The sequence below is a fragment of the Petromyzon marinus genome, chromosome 13 (assembly GCF_048934315.1).
Source record: "Petromyzon marinus isolate PM22_M1 ecotype Great Lakes invasive population chromosome 13, UKy_Petmar_22M1.pri1.0, whole genome shotgun sequence".
In the NCBI taxonomy this organism is placed as follows: Eukaryota; Metazoa; Chordata; class Hyperoartia; order Petromyzontiformes; family Petromyzontidae; genus Petromyzon; species Petromyzon marinus.
The window spans coordinates 15,465,309-15,487,516 of record NC_133679.1 but is presented as its reverse complement, the minus strand read 5'-3'; the positions used below and the strand labels follow the sequence as shown (position 1 = coordinate 15,487,516).

The following is a 22,208-nucleotide window of genomic DNA, read 5'->3' as shown; positions in this document are numbered from 1 at the left end:
GCGGCACGGAATTCCATGAGAGGTGGAAAGAGTCTCGCCACGGTGGGATACAGGAGGTCGTGGGTTTCATCCCGATCCTGACGAAACCTGAATATTTGGAGTTTTCCTCTCTCTCCCCACGGCCGCGTGGATTTTTTTGAGTTTTTCCATCCACATTTAGAAATATGCATTTAGAGTATTTGGCTGCTTTAAATGTCCACGTGATAAGCCACTTCGTTGAGCTATCACTTGTGGTCAAGTCGCTTCTGAAAAAGAGCTGTATAGCTCAGTGGGCCTTACCTGATGAAATAAAAAGAAGTTTTAGTTTAATGACATCATCCAAACTTTCGATTTAAAGCTTTTGTGACTGCAGGGATTCATCTTCTTGGTTCTTTCGGTAAAGTTGCGTAGAAGGAAAATAATAAAAATAAAACTACAAATAAACATAATAAAAATAAAATAAAAATACAAAAATTCATTTTTTTATTATGTTTTCTTTTTATTATTTTATTACTTCCCCTTCTACGTGACTTTACCGATAGAACCAAGAAGATCATCCAAACTGTGAAGTGAAGTGAGTGGGGCTTGGGCAGGATGCATCATGGCCAGAAGGCACGTTGATGGCCGGTGATCGAGACTAACAACAAAGTGCCAGCTGAGGAATGGAACGCGGAGCCCTCGGGGATGAGGAGATGGAGCACCGATGAGGTCGGCATGTGGTGTGCAGAGCAGGTGGCTGTGTGGATCGTTGCATCGCAGGATCTTAAGATGTGGCGACTGCTTGGGGAGGCCTTCATCCAGCAGTGGATTGACCACGGGCTGATGGCAATGATGACATTTTTGTATTGATTCACAAACATTGCGGCTAAAGTGGCGGTGCTCGTGATGCTGGGAAGAGTCTCAGATTGCTATTTGGCTCATTGCTGCACTTGATTTTACTTGCATTGCTTTTGTCCTTGTAGAGTGACCCTTGGTCACTGAGACTGCACAACGTGCAGTACGGATTGCAATCGTAGCAAACATCACACCACACGCGCACACGGGGATTCATATCTCACCCAATATGTTCTGGTTCACTGGAGTGGGTGGCACGAGTCTCGTGGCCGTAGAGGGCGGGTAATACTGGATGTGGTGTGCTGCGCTTGGGTATATGACGGCGCCTCCTCTTCCACCGGAGCATGAACAACGGTCTCCCCCACTTCTCACTCGCTCTGTCCGTGCTGCACCCCGCACCTCTTTCCTGCCTCATCCCCTAGCCCACACCTCCTAATCTAGCCCACACCTCCTAATCTTCATGCAGCCATGCACGGTCAGGTTGGTTCATTATAATCGGTGTAGTTTAGCGCATGCGGTGCGAGCACTATCGTTCTCATAGCGCAGGCCAATCGTGGAAAAGGCGCTGCTGTCGTCTCGAAGCAGGAAGCGACGCTGCTGCTGCTGCTGCTGCTGAGTGACTTGCGCTGTAATTTTTCTAATTTGGCAAATCTTGGACGGTGACAGCGGTGGCACAAAGTTTCCTGCTTGTTGCAAACGACGTCGCGGCATCTGTGACGTCCACGTTGAAGTGGATAGCGCGAAGTAGTGGTAGCTTACAGTTGATACGCACAGTAGCAGTCACAAGGGCGGTGGCCTGTCGCAAACCACTACAACAAGTGGCTAACACTCCACCGCTGGGACATATCACCGCCTCAGCTTACCCATAGTTATAGCCCTGGGATTATAACACCACCCCCGGACGTTGTAACACCACCGCAGGGGGGTTGTAATACCACCGCAAGGGGGGTTGTAACACCACCGCAAGGTGGGTTGTAACACCACCACCCAGGGGTTGTAACACCACCACCCAGGGGTTGTAACGCCATCCACGGGGGTTGTAACGCCATCCGCGGGGGTTGTAACGCTACATTGTCGAGGAAGTTGGCGCCCTATGCCGAAGGGTGGAGTAGTGGCTCGGTGATTTGCGCGCTGCACTCTGAACCCGGCGAGTAGAGTCCGGTTTGCGGTAAGAGCCACCGCCCCGTGGTAGGGTGAGCGGTGTGAGAGAAACCCCTGTCACTGAACCGCACTGACCAGCGCGGTGAAGTACGGTCAAAGATCGCCCGTGTCTGACACGGAGCCTGTGTTGGGGCCTTCACCCGGCAGCGGGGCAGCGTGGCTCCCTTTGTGGGCCGCCGTCGTGCGATTTGTCAGAGTCAGAATATTTATAGTGGATGAATCTGATGAGCTATAAAGCTCTTTTACACAACTTTCCAGTAGGAGGCGGGTCAGAACGTCACAACAACAAACAATACAAAAACACGACAGGAGTGAGAAACACAGGCAAGGTAAACAAAACATACACTTAAAACTAAACTATACTTTTTCTTACCAGCTGAAGCCCACTGAGGTATTAATTTATTTTTCAGAGACGCGACCTGGCCTACAAATGATAGCTCAACAAAGTTGCTTATCACGTGGAAATGTATTTCAGCCAAAATAATAATAAAAATATCTCAATGCAAGTTTCTAAATGTGGAGGGAAAAACCGGAGGACCCGGAGAATAAAATTCCTTGCGACCGTGGGGAGAACATGCAAATAGCAAATCTTCAGGTGTCGGGATCGAACCTCCAACCTCCTTTGTACCAGGCAAGAAAAATAACATCACACCACCGTGGCGCCTTTAAATAAATAAATATATAAGTTCGCTGCCTTTGGCACGGAGTACAATACAATTTGGCACAACATCGCTGTTGCCGCTCTAGAAACAAATGCAATCGGATTCTTCTCTGGAGAGGAATAAAGAGATTTAGTTTCTGGAGTTCAAGATTTAGCTCTGGCTGCTCTCCGTTGGTATCCCCTCAAGGGCAGTAACGTCCTTCATGTATTTCAATCCTCCCTCCCTCCCAGCTTCTCCATCTCCCTCCTTATCTGCACCCCGAGCTATGGAACTCCCTCCCCCGACACCTTAACCCCCCACCACCCACCTCCCTACAAAACTACCTGGCCTCACCTACAGCTCCCTCCTCTACCCTTAAGCAGAACCCTCCCCTAACCGTGCCCACCTCCCAAGCCCTCTCCCTACTCCCTCTTCCTGAACGCTCTCCCTAAACCTCTTGTTCTTGTATACATGTCTCCCTTGTGAATTCTGACATCTGTGGCGTTGTTGTTTTTGAAACATCTCTGTGTTGTTGCTGTCGTATTGCAGGCCTCGCCATCAGGAGGGGTCCGGGCGCGGGACCCACGGTGGCCCCCAGGGCCCCGGCGCCATCTCTGCCGGGCCCCGTCACGTCCCTGCAGCTGCTGTCGCGACGGCTGCCGTCCCCGCTCTCCATGGCTTCCGACGAGGACGATGACGGCCGCGGGAAACCACCTGAGCTCGCGGGGAGCGGCGGCAGCGAGGAGGCGGCGTCGCCCCGAGACAAATCCGACGAAATCCCGGAAGGAACCGGGCATGGGAGAGGTAGCCCCGTGCCAGTGGAGGATGCGGATGGGGCCTGGGTATCCGGCGACGAAGGGGGGTCCCTGGAGGAGGGGCGGCGCGGGGAGGAGCACGACCCTCACCGGCCGCCAAACGACGTCTGCGCCGCGGAGCTGATGAGCGGCGACGCGGCGACGCCGATGCCCGGCGTCGACTCGCCGAGCGGTGGAGGGGCTAGGAGCCTCCCGCCCAGCCCCCCGCCAAGCCCCCCGCCCAGCCCCCCGCCCAGCCCACCTCCGAGCCCCCCTCTGCAGCGGCGCGAGTCCAACGGCTACTCCGATACGTCGGCATCTCCGCCCAACGGCCGGGCGTCCCCCGCAGGGGAGGTCGAGCCGGAATCGCGGAGCCCCCCGCTCCTCCCACACAGCCCCCCACACAGCCCCCCGCTCCTCCCACACAGCCCCCCGCTCCTCCCACACAGCCCGCCACACAGCCCCCCGCTCCTCCCACACAGCCCCCCACACAGCCCTCCGCTCCTCCCACACAGCCCCCCACAGAGCCCCCCGCTCCTCCCACACAGCCCCCCACACGGCCCCCCGCTCCTCCCACACAGCCCCCCAAACAGCCCTCCGTTCCTCCCACACAGCCCCCCACACGGCCCCCCGCTCCTCCCCCACAGCCCCCCGCGGTCACCTCCAGCGGTTCTCCCGCAGGAGACTCCGTTCAGTACTCCGTCCCGCACTCCTCAAGGGCCCGCACCCAGCCCCCCATATTCACCCCCGCCCAGCCTCTCTCGGGGCCTCCACGCAAGCCCCCCTCAGGGCTCGCCCCCTCGCAGCCTCTCGCCGTTCACTGACCAGGATCTCGTCGCCGTGACGTCGACGCGGCCGCAGGAGCGTTGGGAACGCGATGGCGCCGTGGCCCCCCGGGGCCCACCCACCCCCTCGTCACTTCCGTCGTTACCGCGGTCACCGGGCCAACGCGGGGCTTCCTCGGGGAGTGACTCGTCCGGGGAGCAGGAGGTGCGGGTCCAGGAGAAGAAGCCACGGGCTTCCTCCCCTTCCAAAGAGGCGTCCGCTCCGGACGCAGTCATCCATGACGCGAGGCCCAGAGCCGGTGGCAGCCACGGCGACGACGACGACGATGAAGTGGACTGGAGGCAGCGTGGGGCGAGGCCAGCCGGAGGGGGAGATGCCCCCCGCTTTGGCGGCCCCCCGGGGACGGCCTGGACGGCGTTGGACGCCGCCGTCGGCTCCGCGGAGCCAGCGGCTCCGAGCTTCTCGTCGCTCGACCGGGACGACCCCGCACCAAGCGAGCGGCCCCCGGTGCTCCCTCGGCGCCGACCTCCGCTGCCCGCGGCGCTGACCCCGAGCGCTGCGGCCGATCTCCCCGAGACGCGGGGCGAGGGCGCGGACCCGGACTCCGAGTCGGAGGAAGCCGCCTACCGCCCACGGTCGGTGTGGCAGAGGGTCCGCTCCTATGAGGTCCTGGGCGTCTCGGCGCCGCGCCGGCCCGGTGCCAAGGACGCCCCCGCCACCGTCGCCTCCGCCGGTCGCGTCTGGCCGCCCAGGCGCCGTGACTCGCTCGACGAGCTGGATGGCAGTGGCGGGAGCGCGGCGGGCGACTCTGTGGACTTCGGGCGTGGGCCCACCAGCCCGGCGTGCTCCCTCGATGAGGCACGGGCCGCGGCGTGGCCGGCGCCGGTCGCTCGCCCGCACGCCGTTGCCGGCACCGGCCCTGCCGAGTCGGGCCGCAAGGACGGCCGAGAGTCGGAGGCCAAAATTGGAAACTACATCTTCCGGTCGGCGGGAAAACCGAAGCCGGACGGCACGGTGGCGTGGCCGCCCCGGGACGGCGACACGCTGGTGGTGCACGCACGGCCCGTCATCATCGCCCAGAAGGAGGCGGCCGTGCGGGGCGGTGATGGCGACGGCCGCGCGGGCGGGAAGCAGGAGGTGGGAGTTGGTGGCGGTGGCCGTGGCGGGGAGAGAAGGGGTTTCACTGGGAGCCCCGGGTTCGACCACGGCGCCGCCACACGGGCCAAGAGCCTGCCCAGCTTACTGGACGGCGCCGACACCGGCCGGAGGCCCGCGCCGGAGACCGCCGTCCCGCAGAGACCCGCGGCGGAACCCAGCAGCCTGGGCGACGGCAGGCGGGAGAGCTGGCGGTGGAGCGTGGCGGAAGGGGCCCTGACGCGGAGCTCTACCGTGGGACCCAGCAGGAACTGGCGGTGGAGCGGGGCGTACGACGTGGGGCGGAGCAGCGGCGCCGAGGTGGAACCGAGCTGGTCCGTGAGGTGAGCGCAAGCCATCCAGCGGTGACCACCTGTTCCAAAAGTCTGGGTGAACTCACCGATTGACAGGCACCGGTTCAGATATCGCCGATGTTGGTCGCGAGCAGTCGTCCGGTTTGCAGGGCAGTGCACTACCCACTGCACCAGAGCTCCCAATCGCACATGGACAAAACAAAACCCCCTGTTGAGGCTGTGTAGGCTGTTGGGGCAAGTGCTGTGTGTTTACGTGCGTGTGTGTTGATTGGGGAGCTGTGGCGTGGTGGTTAGCGTTCTTCGCTACGAAGCCGGCGATCCGAGTTCCAAAACTCTTCATGACTAACATCATTGAGGATTATCTGAGCCAGTCCCGAAATTCCCCAAGGGCAACTGTCCCTTAAAATGACTACCTGATGCGATGTGTAAACATGAGCACTTGGGGAGACAAAGGCGGCCGGGCGTGGTGCTGGCCACCCACCCCCTCGTGTGCCGTGCCGGCTTCATACAGTGAGGGAAAAAAGTATTTGATCCCCTGCTGATTTTGTACGTTTGCCCACTGACAAAGAAATGATCAGTCTATAATTTTAATGGTAGGTTTATTTGAACAGTGAGAGACAGAATAACGACAAGAAAATCAAGAAAAACGCATGTCAAAAATGTTATGAATTGATTTGCAATCACAGAGGTCAGACGTTTCTTGTAGTTGGCCACCAGGTTTGCACACATCTCAGGAGGGATTTTGTCCCACTCTTTGCAGATCTTCTCCAAGTCATTAAGGTTTCGAGGCTGACGTTTTGCAACTCGAACCTTCAGCTCCCTCCACAGATTTTCTATGGGATTAAGGTCTGGAGACTCGCTAGGCCACTTCAGGACCTTAATGTGCTTCTTCTTGAGCCACTCCTTTGCTGCCTTGGCCGTGTGTTTTGGGTCATTGTCATGCTGGAATACCCATTCACGACCCATTTTCAATGCCCTGGCTGAGGGAAGGAGGTTCTCACCCAAGACTTGATGGTACATGGCCCCGTCCATCGTCCCTTTGATGGGGTGAAGTTGTCCTGTCCCCTTAGCAGAAAAACACCCCCAAAGCATAATGTTTCCACCTCCATGTTTGACGGTGGGGATGGTGTTCTTAGGGTCATAGGCAGCATTCCCCCTCCAGCAAACACGGCGAGTTGAGTTGATGCCAAAGAGCTCCATTTTGGTCTCATCTGACCACAACACTTTCACTCAGTTGTCCTCTGAATCATTCAGATGTTCATTGGCAAACTTTAGACGGGTATGTATATGTGCTTTCTTGAGCAGGGGGACCTTGCAGGCGCTGCAGGATTTCAGTCCTTCACGGCGTAGTGTGTTACCAGTTGTTTTCTTGGTGAATATGGTCCCAGCTGCCTTGAGATCATTGACAATATCCTCCCGTGTAGTTCTGGGCTGATTCCTCACCGTTCTCATGATCATTGCAACTCCACGAGGTGAGATCTTGCATGGAGCCCCAGGCCGAGGGAGTTGACAGTTCTTTTGTGTTTCTTCCATTTGCGAATAATCGCACCAACTGTTGTCACCTTCTCACCAAGCTCTTTGGCAATGGTCTTGTAGCCCATTCCAGCCTTGTGTAGGTCTGCAATATTGTCCCTGACATCCTTGGAGAGCTCTTTGGTCTTGGCCATGGTGAAAAGTTTGGAATCTGATTGATTGATTGCTTCTGTGGACAGGTGCCTTTTTATACAGGTAACAAGCTGAGATTAGGAGCACTCCCTTTAAGAGTGTGCTCCTAATCTCAGCTCGTTACCTGTATAAAAGACACCTGGGAGCCAGAAATATTTCTGATTGAGAGGGGGTCAAATACTTATTTCCCTCATTAAAATGCAAATCAATTTATAACATTTTTGACATGCGTTTTTCTGGATTTTGTTGTTGTTATTCTGTCTCTCACTGTTCAAATAAACCTACCATTAAAATTATAGACTGATTATTTCTTTGTCAGTGGGCAAACAAAATCAGCAGGGGATCAAATACTTTTTTCCCTCACTGTAAGTGCTCGCTAACAGCACTTGCCCAAAAAGTCTGTTCAGGCTGTATGGGGCATCTTTGTTATGTGGGGAGCAGTAGTGCAGTGGTTAGTATGCTGTGCTACGAACCCGACAACCCGAGATCAATTCCTGCTCATGGCCAACACCACTGACGATTTTCTGAACCGATCCTGGGCCTCCCCTAGGTGAACTCAGCCTCATAGGTTCTTGCTAACAGCACTTGCCCCAACAGTCTACGAAGGCTAAATGATGTTGTTATGTTTTTGTTGTGCCAGTCTGCTGGAGCTGGAGAGTTGTGCGCCACACGAGGGGCGCCGGGCACTCGTGACGTCGCTCGTTCCGTGGGACCACGTGCAGCAGCTGATAGCGCAGGCAGAGGAGTGCGGAGCCACTCAGGTGCCACCCCCGTGACCCCTATGACCCCCCCCCCCGTGAACTCTCGTGAACCCCCCATGACCTCTGAGAAGTGGCATGCCCAATCGACATCACCCTGTCCCACACAGCGACCTTGCGTGTTTGTGTCAGTCGGTGAGGGTGCGGGTGGGTGTGCGTGTCTTGGGGGAGCGGTGGTGCAGTGTTGCAGTGGTTAGCTCACTGCGCTACGAACCCGGTGACCCGAGTTCGATTCCCGCTCGCGACAAATGAAAGTGCGAATATCTCAACCAGTCTTAGGCCTGCCCTAGGTCGACTCAAACTTAAATGAGTATCTGGCAAAGTATGTAAACTTCAGCAATGGGGCTGGGGAGACGAATGCGGCCGGGCGTTGTGCTGGCCAACCATCCCCTCGTGTGCCTTGCCGGCCTTCATTGGTGCTCGCGAACAGCACTAGCCTCATCAGCCTGTTAAAGGCTATACGGGGAACCTTTGTATTTGTATGTATCTTATACCTGGTGTGCTGTGTAAATAGCAGCACTGGGGAGATAAAGGCGGGCAGGCATGGTGCTGGCCACCTACCTCCTCATGTTCACCGATGTATACACAGGTGGAGCATCTGTCAATCATCTCCTGTATCACCTGAGTCCCTCCCATGACCTGCCAACAACACGAGAGCCTTCCACACACGACGGCCTCAAAGTGCACCCAGCCTGGCACAAGCGCCATGGTGACGTCACAGCCACTCATTGTCGAATGGTGGCTGTTGTTGAATGTAGTGTTTATTGTGAGTGTGGTGGTTGTTGTAGTGTGTATTGTGAGTGTGTTGGTTGTTGTAGTGTGTATTGTGAGTGTGGTAGTTGTTGTAGTGTTTATTGTGAGTGTGGTTGTTGTAGTCTTTATTGTGAGTGTGTTGGTTATTGTAATGTGTATTGTGAGTGTGGTAGTTTTTGTAGTGTGTATTGTGAGTGTGTTGGTTATTGTAATGTGTATTGTCAGTGTGGTAGTTGTTGTAGTGTGTATTGTGAGTGTTGGTTGTTGTAGTGTGTATTGTGAGTGTGGTAGTTGTTGTAGTGTGTATTGTGAGTGTGGTAGTTGTTGTAGTGTGTATTGTGAGTGTGTTGGTTGTTGTAGTGTGTATTGTGAGTGTGGTAGTTGTTGTAGTGTGTATTGTGAGTGTGGTAGTTGTTGTAGTGTGTATTGTGAGTGTGCGGCTGTGTGTGGACAGGTGTTGACCGACACGAGGGTCGTGGTTCTGCACAAGGAGGAGGGTGCGGGGCTGGGCTTCAGCATCGCCGGGGGCCACGACATGGAGACCAAACTGATCACTGTGAGCACACACGTACACACACACATGTACACACACGCGTACACACACACGTTCACACACACACACGTTCACGCACACGTACACACACACACAACAACAACCACCGCCATTCGCCACTAAGTGGCGGTGACGTCACCACGACGCTTGTGCCAGGCCATGTGCACTCTGAGGCCACGTGCACTTTGAGGCCACATGAAGTGTCGAACGCCCGTGGGCAGGATGTCACGGGGCAGACCCAGGTGCCACGGGTCGACTGACTGAGATGACTGGCTGGTGCACCACCTGTGCCCCCTACTGTGCCAACCTGCTGTGCTTAAGCCACCCGGCGCTCCGCTCGTTGTTGTGAGCGTCGCTCCTCCGCCCTCCGTTGTTGTTGGAGGGTGACTGCCTCCAACTGCCCAATAGCGTCCTTCACAAGCCTCCTCCACAGAGGCCGATCTTGACACCGCTGGTACCAGTCATCGGCAAGTCCACTCAGCTCCACGTCCTCCTGTACCACATCACTCCATCTCTTCTCTAGCCCGTGATGCGCCCGTTTAGCCCCCTCGATCCGGCCGAACAAAAGCTGTTTCGGCATGCAGTGGCTGGGCATGCGGGCTACATGACCCAGCCAACACAGCCTTGCCTGCTGGAGGAGCTCACCAATGGGACCTTGCCCAGATCTTTCAAGGATTTGTGAGCTCCTCACATAATCCAGCCTGGTTAAACCCAGGATGGATCGTAGGCAGGCTCGCCTAAATGTTTCCAACCGGCGAAGATGCTCCATTAAGGGGGTCCACGTTTCGCAAGCGTAGAGAAGGGAGGGAATGACCGTGGCCGAGAAGACCTGAAGCTTAGTGCGGAGCGACAGACCAGGTAGTTTCCACACAGCGTTACGCAACCGATGAAAAGATATTGCCGCTCGACTGATTTGGAGTGAGACCTCTGCTGTTAAACTGGAGCCGGTCAAAAGCACACTGCCCAGGTATGGGAAACTCTCCACTCTCTCCACAACTGCCCCATCACCGATTGGGAGTTGTGGGGGTGGAGTGTCCGATGGTACAAAATACCCAGGCAGGTGCTTAGTTTTGGTGGGGCTGATGGTAAGGCCCCATCTCTTAGTGGCACGCTCCAGTCTCAGCAGCAGCGTCTCCAACTCCTCCTCTGAATGAGCAGCTATTACCAAATCATCGGCATACATAACATGGTTGAGCAATAGGGAGCCATCCCTAGACCGCACCTGGGCATCGATCAGCCTCCCATTATATCTGTACCAAATGAAGATTCCCCTGGTACAGCTATTGAAGGTTTCACGAACTACGTGGTCAAAATAGGTGTTAAATAATGTGGGAGCCAGAGGACATCCCTGTCGCACCCCAAGGTGTACAGGGAATGGCTCTGACTCCCGGCCACGTAATTTTGCCCAGGCCCGCTCACCATCATGAAGGTCCTTACTGATCGTGAGCAGAGGGTCAGGGACTCCAAAATTACGAAGAACAACCCAGAGCCCAGGCCTACTGATGGTATCATAGACCTTGACCAGGTCAATAAAGCAGAGATGTAGGTCTTGTTGGAATTCCCTACACCTCTGCTGTAGCAGATGGACAGAAAATATGGCATCTGTGCAGGACTGCTCTTTCCTGAAACCGCATTGGGGCTCCGCAAGCCTCTCCTCAGCGTGCCTGGCAAGGCGATGTTGCATAATCCTTGCTAGGACCTTTCTCAGCACACTGAGGAGTGAGATGCCCCTGTAGTTGTTACGGTCTGTGCGGTCCCCCTTCTTAAAGAGGGCGACCACCAGGGCATCCTTCCAATCCTGCGGAACCCGTCCAGTTGTCCAGACTGTTGTTATGATGTCATATAGGGCAGTCTGTGCACAAACGCCACCCTCCCTCAGCATTTTGCTTGGGAGATAATCTCTGCCCGCTGCCTTTCCTGGTCTCAGACTCCGGATCGTCTTCAGTACTTCCCCAACAGATGGTACTTCAGCCAGCCACTCACAGGGAGTGACTTCTTCCAATATTTGAGGCACCGCAGCCTCAGCAGGGTCATCCTCACTTTGTGCCACGATGTTTTCCTGACTGAGGGATTTTCCCTCCCCCAAGACCTCACAGAAATGCTTAGCAAATCTGCAAACCTGTTCCTGGGGGTTGGAGATTGGATCACCGTTTTTTCCCCTAGTCATGGTAATTGGTGTGGCGCTGCAGGATACTTTTTTGATGGAGTTAAAGAGGTTTGTGATCGCGGGCCACTGAGGCAGACTCCATCTCTTCAGCACACACAAAGACAAAGATCCACTCTATAGCCTTAGCAGGCTGTGTTGGGGAAAGTGCTGAGAGTGAGCCAGCACCATGCCCGGCCGCCTTAGTCTCCCTAGTGGCGATGTTTGCACACCGCACCAGGTACCCGTTTGAGGCTGAGGCAAACAAGGAGAGACCCAGGACCGGTTCAGCTAATTGTCACTGTTGTTCACTAGGAATGGGAATCGAACTCGGTTCGCCGGGTTCGTAGCGTAGCATACTAACCACTGCACCACCACCCCCCAAAAGACACACATGCGCACACACGTACATGCGCGCATGTACACAGCCACAACAACAACACCCACTAAGTGGCGGTGACATCACCACGGCGGTACTTGTGCCAAGTTAGGTGCACCATGAGGCTACGTGAAGTGTGAAAGTCTCGCTGGCAGGAGGTCACGGGACAGACCCAGGTGCCATGGGTTGATTGGCAGATACACCCACTGTGCTCCCCACTGCCAACTCGCTGCATTTTAACGTCGCTCCTCCACCCTCCATTGCTGTTGGAGGGCGACTGCCTCCAACGGGAAGAGCAAATTAACCCTTGACTAAGCGCTGCTCATAGCGGACGTCCCTGTGGCCGGCGCCGTGCATCATGAACGTTCGTGCCGGTGCCGCCCACGACGCCGCAGGTCCACCGCGTGTTCTCCGAGGGTGTGTCTGCGCGGGAGGGCTCCATCCGACGGGGGGACCAGCTGGTGAGCGTGGGGGGCCGCGCCCTGGCCGGCGCTTCGCACGGCGACGCGCTGGCGCTGCTGCACGCGGCGCGGCTGCCTCCCTCCGTGGTGGTGATCGTGCGCCGGACCCCGCTCTCGTCGCCGCTGCTTCCGCCGACGGCATCGCCAACGGGAGCGCCGGGATTCAGGCCTGGAGGCCGCAGCGCCGCCGCCGTTGCCGGCGCCATCACGGCGGCACTGTCCGCTGGTGAGCTAGCGCCACGTGCGTGGGAGCGAGAGTGGGGGGGGGGAGGGAGGCGGTGAGCGGCACCGGACGCGAGCTCAATCGAGCGACGCTCGCCTGCTCCTTGCTCGCGCGACGGTCGACCTCGTGCCGCTCATCTTCTTCGCCCCTCGCCCTGCTCGCCCCACTCGCTCGCATGCCGCAGCTCGCCCACACCTCGATCGCCCCCCTCACCCACGCCCCGCTCACCAGCCGCACTTTCTGTGTAGCCCCCCCGGACCCCCAGGGCCGCGTCTTCACCGTGACCGTAGAGACCGCGACCTCGGGCCTGGGCCTCAGCTTGCAGGGTGGCCGTGGCTCCGTGCTCGGGGACCGGCCGATCACCATCAAGAAAGTCTTCCACGGTAACAGGCCACTGGCGTGCGGGGTCATGCCATCACCGGGCCTGGGCCGTCTGGTGATACGGGTTCCCTCACTCGCCCAGTCGGATAGCAAATGTCATTCCGCGGTGGCGACATCGCTGCTGCTCTGTGTCCGGTGGTGCACGAGCACAATTAACAATTCCTCAGTGACACAGTACGAGTGTGTGGTCTTCAAAGGAAAAGTATATCATGGGCCACGTTTGGGGCAACGCAGCTTCTTCGTCAATAGAGAGGCCAGAGATAATTAAGTCTCATCGGGCCTAAGGTGTAAACAAGTCTCCAACTCATATCATCCACTCTGTCTTCTGGCCTCTCCATTCATGCGCTATGAAGAAGGGCCATTGGCCGAAACGCCGCCTATTAAATATTTGTTATTGACACGGAAATGCGCCGAGTTGTGCTTGTGCACCAACCACTGCCGACGCAGCGGCGTTTCCATCACCGTTGCGTTGGCTCTGGTGACGGCCTCACCCCACCGCCTCCACCGTCCCCTTCCTCCGTGGGCGTCTCTGCCAATGAATTTCACCGTGGGAGCTTGTGAACGAAATTCCTCCGAGACAACGCTCTTTACAGGAAATGAGTTTCTTTGACAGATTTGTGTTTGCTGTCACGCAGTTGTCTCTGCTCTGCTGTTCGGTTCATTGCTGTACTTTATTTTACTGGCATTGCTTTTGGCATTGTGGTGACCCAGGTCACTCTTGCAAATGAGACTCATCCTGATCTGTTTGAGTTCTCACCTCTATCACCGCTATTCATTTTATTGCTGTGACTTCACATTGCTTGTCTTGCTTTCGTCATTGCGGGGGCCCAGGCCACTCGTGCAAGTGAGGCTCCTCTATCCTGATCTCCTGACCTCGCACCTGATTATACAACACAAGCTTGAACCTTGACCCCCAGGCGGCGCGGCGGAGACGAGTGGCAAGGTGCACGAGGGCGACGAGGTGCTGCAGTTCTGCAAGAGGGACCTGCGAGGGATGACGAAGTTCGACGCCTGGAACCTCGTCAAGTCGGCGCCTCCGGGGCCCGTGACGCTCACGCTGCGGAGAGGGAGCAGGGGGGGCGCGGCTGGGCCTTGAGACGGAGCAGCTCGCGCTCCACACCACATTCCGTGCTGAACCACACCGCACCACGCACCTTACACACCCTACCACATCACTCTGAACCACACCAAATCCACACTAAACCACACTGCTCCACGCCGCACAAAACCACACCGTGCCACACCTCACGCGCCAAACTGCACCACGCCACACCAAATCACACCACACGAATCTCACAGCCTCTACTCCTTGCGCCCTGTTCCTGTTCCTTCAGCCAGCCGCCCAGTACCCTGCAGTCCTCGCTACCCCACCAGCACCCTCCATTGCCATCATCACCACCATCGGGCAGCCATCTGTCACGCTGCCTCCACTTTGTGGAGACGGCGGCGGCGTGCTGCCCTCTGCTGGGGCTAAAGCTTCCGGCGGCCATTCCCGGCTGCCACTGCCAGGCAGCGAAAGTCTCGGCCGGTGTGCGCGTCACTGTGTGTGCGTCACTGTGTGTACGCGTCACTGTGTGTACGCGTCACTGTGTGTACGCGTCACAGTGTGTGCGCGTCACTGTGTGTGCACGTCACTGTGTGCGGTACCGACCGTAGAGGGGGCATCGTTTTTTACGGAGCTGCAGGGTCAACGTCGGCCTTGGGCCCTTCACTGTCATCGGCAACCTCGTCTACGTCGAGGGCGGGGACCGGTGGCCACCGGGGAGAGTTTCGCGGTTCCGTCGTGGTTTTGGCAGGGCGCTCTGATCGACGTTTTCTCGGGTTGTACCGCTAAGCGTCGTTTGGCACGATGTCCGTCGTTCCGCTCCGCGTGCCAGTCACTTCAGGAAGGAAGTTCAAAAAGGAGTTTGTGAGAAAACTGCCGGCGCGCGACAGGCGAATTGTCGTACATCACGCCCGGCAATGCATGGCGGTAGAACCCAAAATCTCCCCGGAGAGCAGTGACGTTACTCTGCAGAGCGGTGGAGGGGGGGGGGAGTAACAGCGGCGCCGAGTGAATCTCACTCGCGACGCGCGCTCTTGCCAAAGTGTGATCACTGACCGGGAGAATGCGAGAAGCCACGGGGGCACTCCGGTGACGAAGGCATTCAGACGGCGATGCGTCGCGTTCTATTGAGAACGATCGTCCTTGTGCAATAAGTCACGGGGGGTGGGGTCGGGTGGGGAGAGTGGTCACTCTCACCGCGCGTATTTCTGTTCGGTTTTGTTCACGTGCAGAATCGATGGGCCAGGTCGGGCCGCACGGCAGCGGTGGGGGTCCCCGGTGAGGTTGCCCTCCGTTGACCCTGGGGGGGGGGGGGTGTTGTGTTTGTGGGGGCAGCTGTCGGTCAGTGATGGGCTATTTGATGGCCCAACCATTGGTGGATTGGGTCACTGCACTCCGGGCCCAAATGAATCTGTGCGGCGCAACCTCGCGCACACGGCAATCACCTCCCGTACTGGCAGCAGACTTGCGCCCCAGGTCACTCTGCAATGAGACTCATTCTGGTCTCTTGCGTTCTCACCTGGTTACACAAAACCAACCCGCACCGTAACCCATACCCGAGTAAACGACGACGTACGATTCGCGGTTGCTCTCCGATTCCTCTTGGTGCAATTCCTCGCGCGTGCCTGGGCGCCCTGCATCCCGTGTCCCCTGTCCCGTGTTCCGTGTCGAGCGGCCCCACATCCCGTGTCCCCTGTCCCCTGTCCCGTGTCGAGCGGCCCCACACCCCCTGTCCCCTGTCCCCTGTCCCGTGTTCCGTGTCGAGCGGCCCCACATCCCACATCCCGTGTCCCCTGTCCCCTGTCCCGTGTCGAGCGGCCCCACATCCCCTGTCCCCTGTCCCGTGTCGAGCGGCCCCACATCCCGTGTCCCCTGTCCCCTATCCCCTGTCCCGTGTCCCGTGTCGAGCGGCCCTGCGCTCCGGACCCTCGTGGCACCGCGGGGCGACCACGGCGGTCCACGGCGGTCCACGCTGCGTCTCTGTCGCCGCGTCGTTCTGGAGCTTTGCACTCGGGAAAATTCGAGTTTTCCCAAATCGCTCCAACCCCCTCCTTCTTCGTCCGCCTTTTAATTTCATCATTTTGACTCCGGTTCCTCCTCTGGCAGCTGCTACCCTAGGCTCACGCTTCTCTGGTGTTTTCCAGCTGTGGCCGACCGGCGCTCACCTATGTGACTTGTTATTCATCTAGGCTCCTCGGCTCCACGATGACGAGGAGATGTTATCCACGGTGACGAGGAGATGTTATCTCCCTTGCCTGGTGCGCAGGACGTAGCAGGTTCGATCCGGGACCCCGACGATGCCTGTTGTATATTTGGTTGTCATGAAGATCGTTCTCCGGGTTCCTCTGATTTGGCCCCCAACCCCCCCCCCCCCCCCTACATTTAGAAACGCGTTTAGATTATTTGGCTGCTATAAATGATCACGTGTGATAAGCTACTGTGATGAGCTATCATGCGTGGCGCGTTCACCTCTGAACAAGAGCTAATCGCTTGGTGGGCTTTATCTGGTAAATAAAATAGTTCACAGCTTATTATAGTTTTTACCTTGGGCCAAACATTGCGACCTCCTTTGCTGCCAAGGCCTTCGGCCGTTGCGTGCTGAAGGACATCCACCGCGGTTTGTGACCACTACGTTGTCGGCAAGTCTTCGTGATGGGTAACGCTTTCACCGTTTGTGTTTATGCCAATATCTCCAATACAACGTCACCGTGACGTATCTGCCAAAGTTACTGATTGCGATTCGCACGGCGGTCTCGAGCACCGCCTTGGTCACGTGTGCTTCTATTGAATCAAGTGACCGCGGCCCAGTGGGAGCGCGTTCGGCCCGCTTGTTACTGCGGTTCGCGGTGCTGTTTGGGGCGGCCGCCCTGGTTAATAGCGCGGTGTCTGTGTGTTAACCATACAATACCACGACGCGCCCTCTGCTCCACTCGCAGTGGGCGTTAACGGTCCCGTGACATGATTCGAAACGAGTTGGCTGGCCGTTGTGTGCGATCCAAATTTCAAAAATATCTCCCAAATTAATGCACTCAATTGGAATTCCGCACGGCAACATGGCCCCCTACCGCTAAACTAGGGCAGCCTGTGCCTGTGAACCACAGCGGTGTCTTCCTTCGTGCTCTGAGAACGATAGCGCCCGCACCAAATCTACTAACTTATAACGATCATTACAGGTGGTTGGTCCTACGAAGATGATCGTCAGTGCTATGCAGTTCTTGTGGTCAAGATTAATATCCGCGACTGGACCGTGCGGCGAACACTTTGAGCGTCGTTACGGAGTGGTGTGGGGATTCGGATCGTGAGCAGCAGGCGGGCTGGGTGAACCGTCTCAGAATCGCGAGAGGTGGCGGCCGCGGCATTGAGAGGCCTTCATCCAGCAGTGCACAAAACGCAGTTCAGTCTGTTGTCCTTCCCTAGCAACTCCGATTAGTACGGTTGCCTATGTACGGTGCAAAAGTAGTTCTACGTACGTACAATCAGCCGCGGTCAGTGCATTGCTGATTGATGTTTATGATGATGTTGACGGTACAAGATGGGCCGATTGCCACCTGCAGCCCCCAGAGGATGGCTTGTTGAAAGCGGCTGATGGCAACCGGCCCCTCATAATTTATATTGAGTTTAATTTGTGTTCATTTTATACATCGCGGTGCTGTCGCTCGTGCGAGTCGCGTCTTTCACAATCGTCAAGGAGGAACCACGGACTAGCGGGAAATCAGCAGCAGCAGCCACGCGCTAAGGATCCAGCACTTCCAACAATCCCCCAAGATCTGCGGTCCTCTGTACATTAAGATGTTTTAAGCCAAATTAATGAGTGTTTAGACACGTGGGAGGATACCAGGGCGCCCAGAGAAAACTCACGTGTGCGAGAGGGCAACACTCTCCCATCATACAGCAGGCACAGATAGTCCAAACTTTAACCGCGTTACAGGCTACCACGTGCAGCGTAGCGCCCACCACCGCCTCCTGGCCTGTCCTGTGGGCAGCATCGACTGATTGCAAGCCTGCCATCACTTTAATTTGACTACAGTAATTATGCAAATTTTGGCTACAAAATTACACTTCCCCAGGCGGCCACACCTTATAGCCGGCTGTGTGCAATGATCCCCGTGTGTGTGGGGAATTCCCGCGGTGTTGACATGATCCGCTGTATGCCGCGAGCAGGCTGTCCGCGACCAATGTCGTGAATGGTAATTGAGGTGTGGGTCGGATCGCGTGAGAGAGTTCAGATGTACGACTGAAGGGCACTGCCATCATCGTTCTGACGGCTGCCCGGTGATGCTGTAAAGTACCGGCGATGCCTCGTAACCCAGTCGTTAATTGTGCTGCGCGGATCGCTCTTCACCAGTGACGAACTGGTCGAGTTTGTTCACCCGACACAACGTTATTGCTTTGGCTGTGTCGGATGGAGGAAGGTGTGCGACGCACATTTTACTCACGCGGCTGTCTGACCCAAAATGCAATCGTTAATGTCCCACCGTGTTGAATCCTGTTGCGTCGCTCCAACAATGACAGCTTCATACTCTTTGGTTCTATTCGGTAAAGTCACGTAGGTAAAAATAAAATAACAAAAATCACGACGTTTCGGCCACAACACAAGTGGCCTTCATCAGGTGAAGGGACCGGACTGTCCAGAGGATCCAGCACTTCCAGAGGACAGTCCGGTCCCTTCACCTGATGAAGGCCACTTGTGTTGTGGCCGAAACGTCGTGATTATTGTTATTTTATTTTTACCTACGTGACTTTACCGAATATAACCAAAGAGTATGGATCCTTGCAGTCACGAAAGCTTCAAATCTAGAAATGACAGCTTCATTTGTTTAACGGATGCGTTCTGGCATGTGAGCCAAGTAAACACGTAACAGCGGGCGCAACGTTGGGCCAACCACATGCAACGTTGCTCTGACGTTGCATGTTTACTGTGAGGTTTTGTGTGTGTGTGTGTTTAGCTAACTTATCCTGAGCCCCACTTTGCTGCCGCCTTTGTTCAGTTCCTCTTGCGTTGCGTCTGCTTGCGTGCGGTGACTCAACGGTGAATCTCTCTGTGTTGTGTGGCGACGTGAGATAAGACGATGGTCGATGGATTTCCTAGGGGTAGCAGCGGGGTGGATCGCTCCTGCTGCTGCTGGTCCTCTGCATTGGGCAGGCACCGGCCACGTGGCTCAGGGACTGGCTCCTCGTCACGTCAGTCTCTCATCGGTCCCCTTCTTGTCCATTGCCACTGGGCTGTCATGATCGTGGTGGTGCTGCTGTGATGGCAGTGGTGCACAAGGGCAACCAACCAAACAACTCGACACATTGAGACTCACGCTCAGACTTTATTGTTTCGGCCGGTGATGCCCCATTGAGCTAAGCAGCTCGACTTTAAGGACGGGCCAAAGACCCTCGGCAGTGGCGGCAGCTACAGGGTTTTGCATTAACATCGAGACGCATAGAGTTGCACAGAGACCCATAGAGTTACACAGAGACCCATAGCGTTGCACAGAGACCCATAGCGTTGCACAGAGACCCATAGAGTTACACAGAGACCCATAGCGTTGCACAGAGACCCATAGAGTTACACAGAGACCCATAGAGGTACACAGAGACCCATAGAGTTACACAGAGACTCAGTTACACAGACTCACAGAATTACACAAATACCCATAGAGTTACACATAGACCCATAGAGTTACACAGAGACTTGTAGAATTGCACAGACTGGTAGTTACACAGAGACCCATAGAGTTACACAGAGACCCATAGAGTTACACAGAGACTCATAGAGTTGCACAGAGACCCATAGATATGCACAGAGACCCATGGAGTTGCACAGAGACTCACAGATGCACAGAGACCCAGAGAGTTGCACAGAGACTCAGAGTTACACAGAAACCCACAGAGTTACACAGAAACCCATAGAGTTGCACAGAGACCCATAGAGTTGCACAGAGACTCGCAGAGTTGCACAGAGACTCACAGAGTGAGACTGCAGCCCAGAGACCACGGCCCAAGACCGTCAGCAGCGATGGTAGCTACAGGACACCGCAGGGCAGAACAACAAATGGTTGACACGAAACCCACGGCAGAACTCACTACAGAGACAGGACTCGGTCACTTACACTGCCATAAAACGACGTATGCGCTATGAAGAAGGGCACTTGCCCGAAACGTCGGCTATTCTTGTATATGTTTCCTATTGAAGCCGCGCGCGGTATTGGAGGTGAATGTGTGTGTGGGGGGGGGTGTCGATGTGTGGTCGTCGGTCGCGCCGCCCGTGACCCCGCACGCAGTGGCCACAGGCGGCCGCTAGGGGGTGATAAACCACAGCCTGGGGTCAACCGTTCTCAGACCGTTGTCCGGTTTCCCAAAGAGGGGTAACCGGTAACCCGTTTGCAGTGGGTCGTGAGTGGCGATCGGCAACACGGGGTCGCGTCCACACGGCGCGTTTCTCAGGTTTATCGCTTGAAGCATCCAAACGTGTCAACGCGTTTAGATTGTTCGGCATCCGTGTGTCGTGGCCAACCGGTTTTTACCGGAGCTTTTTTCTTTCATTTGGTTACCGGTTAATGCAATAACGACCAAGACAAAAAATGCCGACGTTCGCGATCCCCTAATGGCCACTCGCGGTGTGCGTGGTCCCGACTCCGAGTTGTGTTTTCGGTTTTTATTTTCTTCTGAATTTTTCCGGGGAGATGAGCTCCCGCAGGGCGGGTGGCCAGCACCACGCCCGGGACCGCCGTTGTCTCCCCAGTGCTGATGGTTTAAAAAATAATACATCAACACTGGTCTTCGAGTGGGAATCGAACCCGGATTCGTAGCGCAGTGCGCTAACCACTGCCCCCACCGCTCCCAACCACCATCACTCCCAACAACCACCACCATCACTCCCAACAACCACCACCACCACTCCCAACAACCACCACCACTCCCAACCACCACCTCTCCCAACCACCTCTCCCAACCACCACTCCCAACCACCACCACCACTCCCAACAACCACCACCACTCCCAACAACCACCACCACTCCCAACAACCACCACCACTCCCAACCACCACCACCACTCCCAACCACCACCACCACTCCCAACAACCACCACCACTCCCAACAACCACCACCACTCCCAACAACCACCACCACTCCCAACAACCACCACCACTCCCAACCACCACCACCACCACTCCCAACCACCACCACTACTCCCAACCAGCACCACCACCACTCCCAACCAGCACCACCACCACTCCCAACCACCACCACCACTCCCAACCACCACCACCACTCCCAACAACCACCACCACTCCCAACAACCACCACCACTCCCAACAACCACCACCACTCCCAACCACCACCACCACTCCCAACCACCACCACTCCCAACGACCACAACCACCACTCCCAACAACCACCACCACTCCCAACCACCACTCCCAACCACCACTCCCAACCACCACCACTCCCAACCACCACCACTCCCAACCACTCCCAACCACCACCACGCCCAACCACTCCCAACCACCACCACTCCCAACCACTCCCAACCACCACCACCACTCCCAACTACCACTCCCAACCACCACCACTCCCAACCACCACCACTCCCAACAACCACCACCACTCCCAACCACCACCACTCCCAACCACTCCCAACCACCACCACTCCCAACCACTCCCAACCACCACTCCCAACAACCACCACCACCACTCCCAACCACCACCACCACTCCCAACCACCACTCCCAACAACCACCACCACTCCCAACCACTACCACCACTCCCAACGACCACCACCACTCGTGATGTTTGCTTGTACACACACCGGAGCCCCTGAGAGAGACCAGAGAGAGATATGCACTGCATTGTTTTATTTAGCCGTGGTCAAAACCAGTGATTAATTCACGCATAATCAACACTGCTGTGATTAACTTGCAATGCCACGCTTCAAACTGTAATATATGTAACATCGGATAACGATGGTAATGATAATTATTATAATAAAAGATCACACTTCTCCGAGTGTGCCGTCGTGAATTGCTCGAGCTGAGTGAGTGCGGGTGGAGCCCTGTCCCACGTCAATTTGTCGTGGACTCGCCCGTGAATGTGCCTCGAGGGCTGTAAGCAGGAGATGAACAGCCAATGCCTCCATTGGAGCAGGAGGTCACTGACCGTGGACTGTCTAGCCCGCATGCCGTGTTGCTCGTCCCCGCTCGGGAGCGGAGACGCAAT

The 22,208-nt window shown here is 56.2% G+C and overlaps 1 protein-coding gene across 4 annotated transcripts in view; it reads left to right on the top strand.

Moving 5' to 3' along the window:
- The window catches only part of LOC116942147 (uncharacterized), a 51,648-nt gene extending 29,655 nt beyond the window's left edge, over positions 1 to 21,993 (top strand). For 3 of the 4 annotated variants that reach the window (XM_076066906.1, XM_076066905.1, XM_076066907.1), the window contains 6 exons: positions 3,165 to 5,673; positions 7,949 to 8,069; positions 9,274 to 9,375; positions 12,290 to 12,581; positions 12,827 to 12,961; positions 13,877 to 21,993. In XM_076066906.1, coding sequence (XP_075923021.1) covers positions 3,165 to 5,673; positions 7,949 to 8,069; positions 9,274 to 9,375; positions 12,290 to 12,581; positions 12,827 to 12,961; positions 13,877 to 14,055 — 3,338 coding nt within the window. In that variant the 3' untranslated portion in view covers positions 14,056 to 21,993. The remainder of the gene's footprint in view (positions 1 to 3,164; positions 5,674 to 7,948; positions 8,070 to 9,273; positions 9,376 to 12,289; positions 12,582 to 12,826; positions 12,962 to 13,876) is intronic. The other variant, XR_012941664.1, reaches the window with a different exon arrangement.
- Positions 21,994 to 22,208: the final 215 nt, after the last annotated feature.